The 13193-nt window shown below is 37.9% G+C and overlaps 1 protein-coding gene across 4 annotated transcripts in view; it reads left to right on the forward strand.

The window, feature by feature from the left end:
• Positions 1–13193, forward strand: part of LOC116789390 (aldehyde oxidase 2-like) — a 45113-nt gene that overhangs the window by 13646 nt on the left and 18274 nt on the right. For all 4 annotated transcript variants that reach the window (XR_004358005.1, XR_004358007.1, XR_004358006.1 and 1 more), the window contains exons 12-23: positions 285–378; positions 1382–1491; positions 3628–3812; positions 4072–4234; positions 4429–4521; positions 5972–6141; positions 6598–6709; positions 7626–7745; positions 8425–8521; positions 11010–11134; positions 12203–12336; positions 13050–13137. Coding sequence is in view for 1 of the 4 variants with exons in the window: in XM_032693178.1 (XP_032549069.1) it covers positions 285–378; positions 1382–1491; positions 3628–3812; positions 4072–4234; positions 4429–4521; positions 5972–6141; positions 6598–6709; positions 7626–7745; positions 8425–8521; positions 11010–11134; positions 12203–12336; positions 13050–13137 (1491 nt within the window). In the remaining 3 variants the exon portion in view is untranslated. The remainder of the gene's footprint in view (positions 1–284; positions 379–1381; positions 1492–3627; positions 3813–4071; positions 4235–4428; positions 4522–5971; positions 6142–6597; positions 6710–7625; positions 7746–8424; positions 8522–11009; positions 11135–12202; positions 12337–13049; positions 13138–13193) is intronic.

Genomic DNA, 13193 nt, shown 5'->3' on the forward strand with positions numbered 1-13193 from the left:
TTCTTCCTTTAAGGAAGAAAATTAAAGGGAATGGCCATGCCTTTGGGTGGCAAAAAAGTAAACCTGGTCTCCGTCAACAGAGACAATATGAGAAAGGGCTTTTGAAGGGAGCAGTAGATTAAATCACATTAAAATGTACAAAGGTAGAACTTTGTTTAAAATTGAACAAAACAAATATAAGTTCTTCCATCAGGTCTTTTAATGGAATAAAATGGGGTTATGATACAGATCCCTCTTACATGTAGGAAGGGCAAGCCTAAAAATAACCTCATTGTTTGTTAAAGTCTTTAGGAGGACACATTGTAAGCAGAGGATCATCCTGGGACTTGAATCCAATCTTATCAGTTGGCAAATCTGTCCTCAACTTGGCATCAGAAGGTAAGCTTTGACCCCCCTGCCAGATTCCTTTGTTGGATAGGCAGAACATTGCAACAGAGAATATGTCTACAGGTAACAGTTTTCAAATTAAATACTACTGTGCATCTCCTAAATGAATTAGAATGGTATATTCAGGAGAATGGAGAACATTATCCTGGTATTTGCTTGTCATTATAACTTGCAAAAAGTATCTACCAGTAGAAAACACTGTCTTTCTGTTTCACAAGACAAAAGGAAGCAGCATCTAGCCATCTCGTGAATGTGAGGTCAGCACACCTGATGGGTAGAAAGGCCTCCTTTCTACACTGCCTTTGGTTATATTGCTGCATTTATCAGACAGTTTAACTCTGTCTTGTAACTCCAGCACTGTTTGCTTTTATTGCTTGTGCCTGTTTCATTTTAAGAAAAACCTTGGTTCATTCTCTAGGGCCTAGAAATTTCTCCTGAGGTCACCAGTACTTTAGTGGATATGTATGTGTGTGTATACATGTACACTGTGTTTAAATTGCTACCAGTAATCAAGCTAAAGCTTTGGAAAATCTTGGAAACATTTCTACTGTCTTTGAACTACAGATGTGCAGGGCTGATTCTCCATCTCATTGCAGTGCTTGAATAGTTTCTTAAAAGTTACTGTGATTTAATGATTTAATGGTCTAAAGAGCTTTTGAGTAGAAACAGAATAGCTATATTTAAACCTAAATAACTGCTTTTCTGAATATTATTAGCATTTGAAAGACATGTATTTTCCAGAAAGTATAAAATACTCAGTATTTTATCTGTGATGGAGAACTGTAGCATTCATATAGGGAAATATATTGCACCTAATATGTAACTTAGATTAGCCTTTCACTCAAAGGCTAGATCCTGAATGGTGCAGACAGTTCTAAGGCCATATTGGCCTTAATATATTCTTTTGCGCAGATTCAACAAATTTGAATCTGCAATGCAGAAATGTTTCCTTCTTGCTTCACATTCAGTAACAGACTATAGTTTTCTCCAACAGATGGTAAAAGACAGATTCTTTTAAATGATCGTTTCCTTGCTGGCTGTGAGCATGCAGACATAAATGCCAAGGAGGTCATTGTTTCTGTTCTCATTCCATACTCTGTGAAGGTAAGACCCCAATATTTCAAAATTTCATTCAGGTTCCAGGGTAGTTATTAGCATTATATCCACTGTTTCCAGTAGGCGTTGAAACACGCAGGCTACTACTGCTTTGGAAGTAGCTAAGAAAGTTCTGGCATCCTTCTCTTCCCATCTCCCACTTCTTCCAGCTGGCCATCATCTTCTGCTTCTTTTGGGTCTCTTACTGCTTTTTCCCCAGTCTTAAATGTGTGCTTCTGCCCCTTCCAGACACAGAAATTTAGGCTGCCTGGATATTTGCAGGAAAAGTACCATATTGTCACATAACCTTCAGCGATAAAGGTAATTTCTGACCTCTTCTCGCTAATTAGCAATTTACAATGAATAATCCTGCGTTGTCCATGCAACTACTCAAAAAATAAGGTCCTGACTACTGTGACCGAACGTGGCAGCATGTGGCATTAGGGGTTGGGGGCAGAGGAAATGGTGTCCTGGTTACTGTGTTCTTACATATCCCTCTAGTGGATGTGAGGAAAAGTACGGGGCGAGCAGGGGAAGACCTGACTACGAGCTGGTATGTTTTGATTGAAGTCAGTGAGCAACTGACCACAGGAGTCTCTGCCAACCTTGACATCAAAGGGTCAGTCCCCAGAGTAGCTGCCCACTGCAATGCAACCTATTAAACATATGTGGCTTCATGCTGGATGAGGCTTCTGCCCATGAAAAGTTGGCTGGCCATGGCGGGTTTCCCATGAAAAACAAAAGGATTCCCATGAGCTCGAAGCCTGCAAAAGCATAGTCTGCATTGGGAGCAGTAACAGTGCTTCTGCTGCCTAGAAACCATGAACCTTAGTAGTGATTTGAGAAACAAACAGCCTGGAAGAGAAAATTAAGGAGAAATGGGTTATTTCATTCCACAAAGTAAAACAAAAAAGAAATCCCAATCTGCTTTGTCCAATGACAAGTTGTGCCACAAAGCCAAATCTGTCACAAAGAGTATTTCAGAGCCTTTCAGAGAGAGACAGTTGCACCTAGGAACAGCAGAGGTGAGGACAACAAAATGAACAAAAGACAATAGCACTGCTGGCAAACTCAGAAGGTTGCTCTGAAGAGCAGGAAAATTATCAGCTGTCACATGAATAACATGAGATTAAGAAGTTTCACCATAGGAAATTAACACCACTTTCTGGGGAGGCTGCTTCTGCCACTCACTTTCATGCTGAATTGCCTTTTTGATTAACTCTGCTAACACAATGAAAAGGCAGATACAAAGGTTTTTTGCAAGACTTGTCAACAGAATGTGTAGAGGGAAACTTGGCCATCAGTTTTCCCTGTTGTTCCTGTCAGCTGCTGGCTTTTGGGTTTGGGTAGTTTGATATGAACATTGCTTCAGTAAAGCAATGTAAATTCTGTTGAGAGGATTTTCCATCTTTGACAAGACTCACTGTTCAACATGTAATCCTGAATTTCACATTTGTCATGACAGTATCACATAGTCATAGCGAAGATCTAACCTGCTAACCCTCACTTTAAAAGTTCTGTGGCTGTCTGATTCTGAAGTTTCTTTCTGGGGCTACAGAAATAGCACTTCATGCAGTTTCTTCAACGGACTCATCTATGCCTGATCATGAAAGATAGTGCTATTATGTTTTCTTTTAAAATATGTGGCTTTGTCCCCAGAACAAAATATTTCTGACACTAGAAAGCCCAGCTGTTTCTAGTGCTTCCTCTGTAAATGCCATTACTATAGCATAAAATGTAAAATCTCTGAGTGTAAAATCTTCACAAAATCAGGGTCCTTAACACGGTGGGACCTCCATGTCCTGGAGAAGAAACCACTAATTTCTAAGCTGGAATTGAACTTAAAGAACATACAGGCCATATATATGAAGTGGCTTATATCAGGACAAGGGTTCTTCTCCAGCACTCTGAAATCATTAAATCACTGATAAAGTCATTAAAATTTTGGCATGTTTTCTTACATGTAGATAACCTCAAATAATGTCCCCTCTTAGTACAACAGTCTAGGATTAGCTTAGTACTTCAAGAAAAATAAAAAGTTGAACTGAAACTTTGGCCAATGGTAACACCTAAAATACAAGAAAAATAGATTTCAGTCATTTCTAACATTGATGGAATTTTTCCTTCCTTTTTTTTTCCCACTAGGATGACTTTATTTCAGCCTTCAGACAGGCTGAAAGACAGAAAAATGCTTTGTCCATAGTGAATTCTGGAATGCGAGTGCCCTTCCATCCAGGCACAGACACCATTGTAGATCTGAGTATTTTATTTGGAGGCATTGGCTCAACAACACTCAGTGCAAGAAAGTCCTGTGAGAAGCTTATAGGAAGGTACTGGATATCTTAATGTATTTAACCAAAAGGAAGGAGTCATAGTGTGAAGCGTGGGGTTTGCTTGATGGCATCAGTGGAGATCCCACCATCAGCCCCTCACACTCTGTATTTGACCTGTCCTTTCTAACAATAGATTATTTCTTGATATAACTTACACTGATTCACTTATTACTTCACAAAAACTTCACAATATTTTTAGCCACCTGTTACTTATAAAGAGATGTGTGTTCATGTTAGTCTGCTTTTTTTTTACCAGGCAATGGAATGATCAGATGCTGAATGAAGCTTGCAAACTGGTGCTAGAGGAAATTGTTCTCCCTCCATCAGCTTCAGGTGGAAAAGTAGAATATAGAAGAACTCTGCTTGTCAGCTTTCTTTTCAGATTTTACCTGGAAGTGTTACATGGTTTACATCAGATGGTAAGCACTGGACAAGAATTGCATACCCCCATCAGCATATAGGCTGCAGGAAAACTCTGCTTTTTTAAAGATAAAGGGATGTGAGAGGGAAGGGTAAAGGTGCTAGACCTTACTTCAAAACATGTGAAGGAAAAACTTTTCTTTTAGAAATAAGGGTCTGACAACACTGCTTTGACAGTATCCCTTCTTTTCAGTATCCCTTCAGGTATGCTGAGCTTTCACAGGAGAAGATGAGTGCTTTGGGAATGCTGCAAAGTGGTGTTCCCCAGGGTGTCCAGATCTATCAGGTGATGTGTGTTTGTAGCTAGGACTGCCACAGACCCTCTTTTTTAATGAGTGTTTTGCACTTCTAACCTTCCATTCTTAAGCCTCTACTAATTGTAATGTGAAGCTGCTGAAACGTTTGTCGCTGTGGGAAATCTTTTAAATTTTTGTAGATTTCCTGGTCTACAGATGCACTCCTGGTCTTCGAGGTGTTGTGCAGATCAGGCTGTCTTGACACAGCTGAAACAGGGAACACAGCTTTCAGCAATGAAAGAGCTCAGCAGGATTTAGTTAAACTGCCCAGTGGGCCTCAGTACAAATAAATGAAATAACCTACTGCAGCATCTCTGTGATTGTTCAAGCCTGAAAGACTTCTTTGCAAAGCTACAGGATAGAAAGGAGAAGTGGTTGGCATATGAAAAAGTTTGTTCAGTAGAAGATCTCAATTTTAAAAATTTTGAATTTCATCAAGATTTCTCCCCCTTTTTTTTTTGTTTTGTTGCAAAATTTAAAAACTTTTAAAATCAAACTTTTGCTGCTTCTTATCAGTTTTCTACCAAAACCTTTCAGCATCAGCCAAGAATTTGGTGTTTGTCCTTTGAGAGAATAAGAAGATATGTTTTACAGAGAGCTCTTTACTTGGTAAAAGTCCAAACAAAACATAAATGTTGGAAGATTTTTGTGGTCCCCAGTAATAGTCTGTTTCAAGCTAATGTGAACTAGCAATTCAACAACAGAGAGCACCAAAGATATATTTTAATTAAGTATGTCTGGAATGCTTTCAGTTACAGGCTATCTTTGAAGTAATAGAGGAATAGGGAATTTAAATACCAAAAAAATGAATTAAACCATTTTTTAGTCTAGTCAACACTATCTAGAATATTAATTTACCTGTCTCTTTAGGAAGATGGACAAGAAGGAATTACAATGATTCCTGAATATAGTCCTGATTTAAGACATGTTTTCTCTGAAGTAAACAGTATGAAATATGTTTGAAGTAGTGGTGATGGCGAAGTGTGTAAGAGTGTGGCTTGCACAAGATGCTACCAGAAGCAGCGTGGATCCAGCAGACAGGCCAGCTATAAGATCCAGATCACTTTAGCTCTCCTTTATCTGCTATGGTTCCACTGTGTAAACTAGTCATTTTGTCCCTTTTACCTATCTTTTTCTTGATTTTTTCCACCTCTGTTTATTTAGTGCAATCTTTCCACAGAAGAGACTGCCATGTACTAGAGACATGAATGGTATCTAATACAGTATATTTCTCAGACGTCTGCCAGGGCCACCTTGGTGCCAAGATAGCATGATCTAAAAGTTTAATTAGTCCTTTATAATGCATGCATCCCACAAGTATCATCATAAAATTTAGATAGTTCCACATAGTTTTTTTGATCACCAAATATCCTCAGAAAGTGTTTTTAAGTAAAGGCTCCTATAATTACTGGTCTGTCTTGAGGACAACATGTGTTGCAGGATGTTGACCCAGGACAGTCTCCACAAGATCCCGTGGGCCGTCCCATCAGGCACCAGTCTGGAATTAAGCACACCACTGGTGAGGCAGTTTTCATTGATGACATTCGTCCTGTGGATGGAGAACTCTCCCTAGCTGTGGTCACCAGCGTTAAAGCCCATGCAGAGATCATGTAAGTAAGAAAAAGCTACAAGCACATAAGTATGTTAACAAGTACCTTCTATTTTTATTATCTGATTTGGCCATATTACGAGGTATGTATTACAAATGAGGTAAGAATTTCTTTGCTGTGTGCTTTAAGAAGTGTCAGATATGGAAAGAAGAGTCCACATTATTGCACTCACCCATTGTAGTACAAAAAAATGTGTAAAAAATATATTCTTATATTTTGTAAGTAGTGGAACTAGCATTGAAAGAGCTGTTCTATGCCATGCACACACAGATGCTCATGCCTTCCATTTATTTTTTTCTCAATATGCTAATCAACACATTCCCTTTCTCTATGTAGAGATCTGTCATGAGAATACTAAGTGGATTATCTTTCTGTCCCAGAGTTCATGGCATTACTTGTACTAGAGTTATTTGTACCACATACTGTACTCATTTATGTGCATGTTCTTCTTTCCAGATCAATTGATGCATCAGAAGCCCTTCAGGTGCCAGGAGTGGTTGATGTAGTGACAGCAAGAGATGTTCCAGGGAAAAATGGCAAAGATGAGCAAGCATATGCAGAAGATAAGGTATTTCTTGCTTCTGGAGGAGTCTCTGAACATTTTGGTACAGTTATTTATAAAATAGGAAAGTGAGTTTGCAAGTATCATCTTATTGCAATGAAGTGAAAGTAAGTGCAAAATCAATTAATGCAGAACCAGGCAAACTGAGCTGAGCAGAATTACCATTCCCCAGTAAGAGAGAAAGGAAAAACTCTCTTAAATAACTTAGGGTTTAAGTGAATAAGCCATGATTCCTTAAGGGCTGATAAATGAGTGATTGTCACGGATTCTGAGAAAGTATGAAACAGCCATGATATCTGAAGTTTTAAAAGATGAGACAAATAAAATGAGAATTGCGTAGTTGGAACCAATATAAAATTAATTGCTAGATTATACACTAGAATATGGCAAAGGGAGGCAGAACTTTTCTTTTTGACAAATATCAACAGAGCTAAGAAATTTATAGGATCCATGCAGCCAGCATGACTGGACAAAATGTCCCAGGCCTCAGGCTGTGTCCATCACAAGTGATGCTGTTCCATGGTATTTGCAATAGGGCAAGAATAATTCCTAATGTGTTGCTCTTACCTCTCTATTCTTGTTTCTCTGAGTTTCCTTCATTTCTGCATACAGACAAGGAAAGCAGTCTGTGCAAATGGGATTTTACTTGGCCCAGTATCTGGCCACCTCAGGATCAACACAGGGGGAATGTTCATAACTACTGATGTCAGCAGCATTTCTAATGCCAGAAATGTTGCAGCAAATGAAAGATTCTAATAGGCTTCTCATCTAATGAAGATAACTCTGCACTGGGATTGTATTCTTAGAGAAACAGAATATAAAAGTGGCATTTAAGCAGAATCTGTTTCCTCAAAACACTTCCTGTACAGAAACTTAACCACTACTATATTTTTTCCTTGGGTAATACATTGGTGTGTTGCAGGTGATTTGTGTTGGTCAGATAATCTGTGCTGTGGTTGCAGAGTCACTGACTCAGGCAAAGTGTGGGGCTGGAAAGGTGAAGATAGTCTACAAAGATCTGGACCCAATTCTGACTATTGAGGTAACAATCTGTCTCCTCTTCCTTGTCTGACAGAGCTCTCGTCACCTCACTCACTATTTTCTGCCTTGTGCAGAGCTCTGCCAGGCTTTGGTTTTTTCTTTTTTTGGTATGAGATATGACTTTATTGGTTCTGAATATGAAGTGTAAAAAGTTTATAAATGGCCTCCAAAATTTTAGGTCTAGAAACACATAAAGTCTTACTAGGTACATATTCATCCAGTATATTGGAGAGTGGTCTTTGTAGATCTAGGTAGAAATTACTAAAGAATATTCAGAAAGTTCTAAGTAAGCAATTCACAGCAGTAGTACATCAGTACTAAACTAAATTTGAGAACTTATGGTTGCAGAAATGCTGGTATCACACATCCTACATCCATGTTCTGAAAATTTTCAAGCCTAGCAGGTTTTCAGTAGCAAACAATCTGATTCTGAAATATTTTCAGCAGTTCTGAATGTCATTAACAGACATTTAATCTTTCTAATTTGGGGGAAGAAGAGAATTACATGAGCTATGAAAAAAAAAAAAAGAAAACCCCTCTCTAATAGTGGAAAAACTATCCTGCTCCTTCTAATACTTAGCTACAGCCATCTGTCCATCTGAAAAAGGATCATATGGATGATAAAAATCATCTAACTTTCTGTCTTACAATTAACATGTTTGTTTTATTTCCTGCTGCAGGATGCAATAAAACATAATTCATACATTACTGAAGAAAGGAAAATAGAAAAAGGAGATATTGTGAAAGGATTCAAGTCTGCTGATGAAATAATCGAAGGTAGTTAAAACATTAAGTGCATCAGGCAAGGGAGGAGAGTTAGGCTAGTTCAGAATCTATTTCCAGCTGGTGGATGAATTTAAATTTCTCATCTCTTCTGAAAAAACCTTGCTCTTGTTGTTTTTTTTCCCTTCACTGGGAATGGAGCTGAAATGTGTCATGTTTTAAATAAAGCTTAGCTAGCACCTGCTAGCTCATGTTGACTAAACTCTACCGTTTCCTTGTCTCACTAAAATAAAGTGCCCTAGGACAAACATTACAGTTAAATAAGGCTTTGTTTATGGATGTTAGCTAACTCACCTTATCCCATTTTAAGCTGACTACTTGATTTGGAGCTAATCCCAGAAACAAGGGAATCAGAGTAAATTGGTCTGGAATACCACTCCTGCAGTCACCAAATTCACTGTCTTCAGATCATAAACACAATCCAGTGGTTCTAGACCATACTCTGTTCATAAGTATCAGACCTATGTTTAAGAGTATCAATGAAGAATATTTCACAAGCTCTAGAGTTAGCTCTGGAGTTTAAAAGTCCTTATAATTAGAAGGCTTTTTTTCACAATACTTAATCTAAACATCCTTTCCTGCAGACTTTAAACGTTCACCCTCTTAAACAGAGTCTTTCATCTTTGATCCATAAATCATGTCTGCTGATCTTTATCATTGCCACTGCTCACTTCTCCATCATCTCTAATTTTACTACATCCAACTTCACTATGGTAATATTTCAGATTAGGTTTCACCAATGCCAAGTGGAGTCTCTCAGAAATTCTATGTAACATTAGTGTCACAGAGCCAGATTAGGTTGTTGTAGTGGTATCAGTTGTGGATATACAGCCAAGCTGTGCTCCTCTGTAATCCCTGCTTGGATCTGGTTCAACAGTGCTATCTAAAGTACTGGCACTTGCCCATTCTGAACTTCATGCCGTTGACTTCAGGCTCTTCCTCCAATGTAGAACAATCACTTTGAAATACAAACCTGTCCTTTAAAGGGCTTGCAACCCTTTCCAGTTTGATACTACTTATAGTTTAATCATTAATTATTAAAGCAACCATGAGGTAACATTAGACCCAGAAAAGACTCTTCTATGATTCTACATGCTTGAGTTTTGCAGACTGACAGCCAGTCATGTAAATGACTTTCTGAGTTCAGTTTTCAACCAGTGGTATCCCTGATTTAATATGGATTGTGCTTCTCAATTTGCTTATAAGAGTAATCAGTGTAAAAAGACAATAAAATTAAGGTGTATGATACCAAGATATCCTTGTCTGAACACTAGCTTGGCCAGTTTTAACACTTCCCCTAAATCTGTGTTTCTAACCCCTGAATACAGCTCTGAAATTTATTAGTGAGCACCTTATATATGCTTAGACAACTTGTGTCCTGCTCACGTGCTTTTCTGATTGTCCTCTCATGAGATATATTATCATACCTACCTTCAGCTGTTATCATTCCCTAAATTTCTGCAACCAAGTTTTTCTCTTCACTGAATACTAAGTGCACATGAATACAACCTGCTTGATCGCAGAAGGGAACGTAGCAGACAATCATCTCCTTTTCCTTTTTCCAACCTCAATTCTATCTGTACCATGAACTGATTTATCTAAGTTGTTCTTGGAGACCTCCAATCATTATGACTCTGCAGTCTCCCCAGGTGATTTGTTCCAGTGCTTCACCCTTCCTATCATCAAAGCAATTTGTTGTAATTTGAGTACTACTATGCTTCTTGTTCTCTCCACTGTGAGCATGTAGCACAGACTATTCCTCTTTGCAGCCACCTTCCATTTGAAGGTTCATTCTTTCTTCACCTCTTTGGGCTGGGCCCACTCAATTCTTTCAGTCTTCTCCATGTAGGTTCATGGCCTGTGATGATATTTTTTCTGCTCTGCTTTTGACTTTTTCCAACTGTTCCCAAATAAATGTCATGTCACCCCTTAGTGGCTTCAGTTCTGATTCCTACTACTTCTGCATGAACATGTGTTTTAGGAAACGTGTCTCAGGAATAACTGCTAGGGAAATAATGTCACACTCAAGGATGGCATAAACTTAAGGTTACACAGAGAATTTGCAGAATTAGCTTCTATGCTGTGCTGACAGATTTTCCTCTCTTTAAAGAAAATGGTACAAAGGTGAAGTGTTGGATAGAAATGGGTAGAAAAAGTGGAAAGAGAATAAAAAATGAAGAGGAAAGCTATATTTTCCCTCATAGAGTGATTCACAATAAGACATTATAATCCTGTTATAGCAGAAGAGATGTAACTACCTGAAAAAGAAAAAGCATGACATATTGAGTTGATACTGACTGAATAATTTTCTCTTAATAAACAAAAGTCTATAAATAAAAGAGGTGCAAACCTGAGATACAAAGAAATAAAAAAATAAATGAATCTACTTTTCTTCTGTGGCAAAACTCTTTTTCTCTGCCTTGTATACATATGCAGTTCATTTGAAGCCCAGTCTATTTTCCAATAATTATATATCTAACAGGTGAATTGCACGTGGGAGGACAGGAACATTTTTACATGGAAACAAATAGTGTACTTGTTATTCCAAGAGTGGAGGATAAAGAAATGGATGTGTATGTGTCAACTCAGCATGCAACAGATGTACAGGTAAAACAAAGTATTAATGAGACTTGTTTCTTACCTTCCTAAATAACCTTAAAGCTGAACTACATGACCAGGAGTTGCTTTCAGTCTTCTCTGCTTCTCTTGAAACTCCCCGATGGTGTTCCCAATTCAGATTAATTGATCTGAATCTTTTTATGAAAGTAAGTGGCCTGACTACTAATCATAAAGCTGAATGGAACAGTATCGTGCTATTTGTATTATACAAGGCAGTACAGACACAAATGTACAGTATTACTATGGGATGAACAAAGGATATCTTTGTTCATCAGTCACTTTTTTGGACAATCACTTTTTTGCAGCAATGAGTGTCTTCTTCAGAAAGTGTATTTCAGACAAGTTGCATTGCTCCTATGAGTAGTTACATTGATAATGATGATGAAGGTCATAATCACATGTAAATAATGATAAATTAATATGGAAACAATAATGACATATGAATTATGTGAAATTATGTGAAAAAAGTTAACAGGTTCTAGTTGACATCAGAGTTGGATTGTAGGCCTGTAGAAAACAACAGTTCAAAAAATTGTAATGTTAAATTCTACATGCTTAGTATTAGCTTTTGCAGTTCATCACTGGCTTGCATTTTTCAAGCTTTCCCTGTCAGCCCCACAAATTAAATCTCTACTTACATCTTTCGAAACACTGTCAGAGGAGGTATTTTCAAAATGCAATATCAGGATTTTAGTTACATTTTCTGGTGTGCACTAAACAATCACTCTGTTCCATTTAGCTTGCTATTCTAGTGGATGCTTTATCTCCAGCTGCAGGTGAATGTGCAGTTCTATATAGGGATTATCATATCTGGCATCAGATAATCAAACTAGTTTTCAGAGTTTTTTGCATTTCTACTGTTCTTTAAAGACTACACTGTGCTTTCATCAGCATGTTTACTTGTTTGAATTTTTTTGTTTATTTGTACCTATAGCAACTCTATTTTTCTGCCCAGGAGTCTTAAACCTGATAGCTTTTAATACATGATTAGTCATAGAAAATAGGCATTTTTAAATGTACTTTGGCAGGTAAAATTCTGGATGCTCACTTTTGCAGGAATTAGTGGCTTCAGCTTTAAACCTCCAGTCCAGTAAAGTTATGTGCCATGTGAAACGTGTTGGTGGAGCATTTGGTGGGAAGATTACTAAACCTTCCCTCTTTGCTGTAATTGCAGCCGTGGCAGCCAACAAGTAAGTTGATTTCACTAAATCAAAAGAGTGATTTAACTAAAATAAATTAAAAATGACAAGACTGAATTAAAAAGAAACTTCAGTCCTGAACCCTACTTGGAGGGTTATCGTGATGACATCGTATTTTTTATCTCTTTAGCAGTAAGTCTTGAAAGTAAAGTAAATCTTTAGCAGCTTGAAAATTCTCTGGGCTTTTGACAATGGTATTCACTTACTATCTGGAAGCTAAAACAAAGGCATGGAGGCAGTTTCCCTCTGGGATGATCTGTACAAATCCCAACTATTTGGGCCTCTGTGAGACATGGTGGTATGAATTTCACTCTAGATATTCTGTGCAAGTGTATTTTATCCTAATACACAGGTATGGTCACATCAGCCCTTTGTGCCACAGCTGTCCTATGAGTTCCTTGCCTTTCCATGTCCTGTGCATGCTCAATGGAACTTGCATCCCCCTGTGGAGAAGCTGAAGGGAAAACCACAGAAAAGCTCATTTCCTCCACTTTGTTTCTGTTGCCAAAAAAAAAAAAAAAAAAAAAAAAAAAAAGCTGAATCAGCCTAAACTCAGGCATAGTAGGTTAATAAGAAACTAAAATATTGAATGGACTGATTTATTGCCACCCACCACTAGGAGTCTGGTCATGTACATGTAATGTCATTTGCAATCTGCATCAACAGGCTGTAATGAAAGTGGATTTTTTTAATGTTCATTTTAGGACAGGGCATCCAGTCCGTTTTGTCCTGGAAAGAAATATGGATATGTTAATCACTGGTGGACGGCACCCTTTCTTTGGAAAATATAAAGTGAGTGAAAGAAGATATTTTGCTTAGTTACTGGGTAGTAGTTTCTTCTGAGACAA

Source organism: Chiroxiphia lanceolata, chromosome 7, assembly GCF_009829145.1.
Source record: "Chiroxiphia lanceolata isolate bChiLan1 chromosome 7, bChiLan1.pri, whole genome shotgun sequence".
Taxonomy (NCBI): domain Eukaryota; kingdom Metazoa; phylum Chordata; class Aves; order Passeriformes; family Pipridae; genus Chiroxiphia; species Chiroxiphia lanceolata.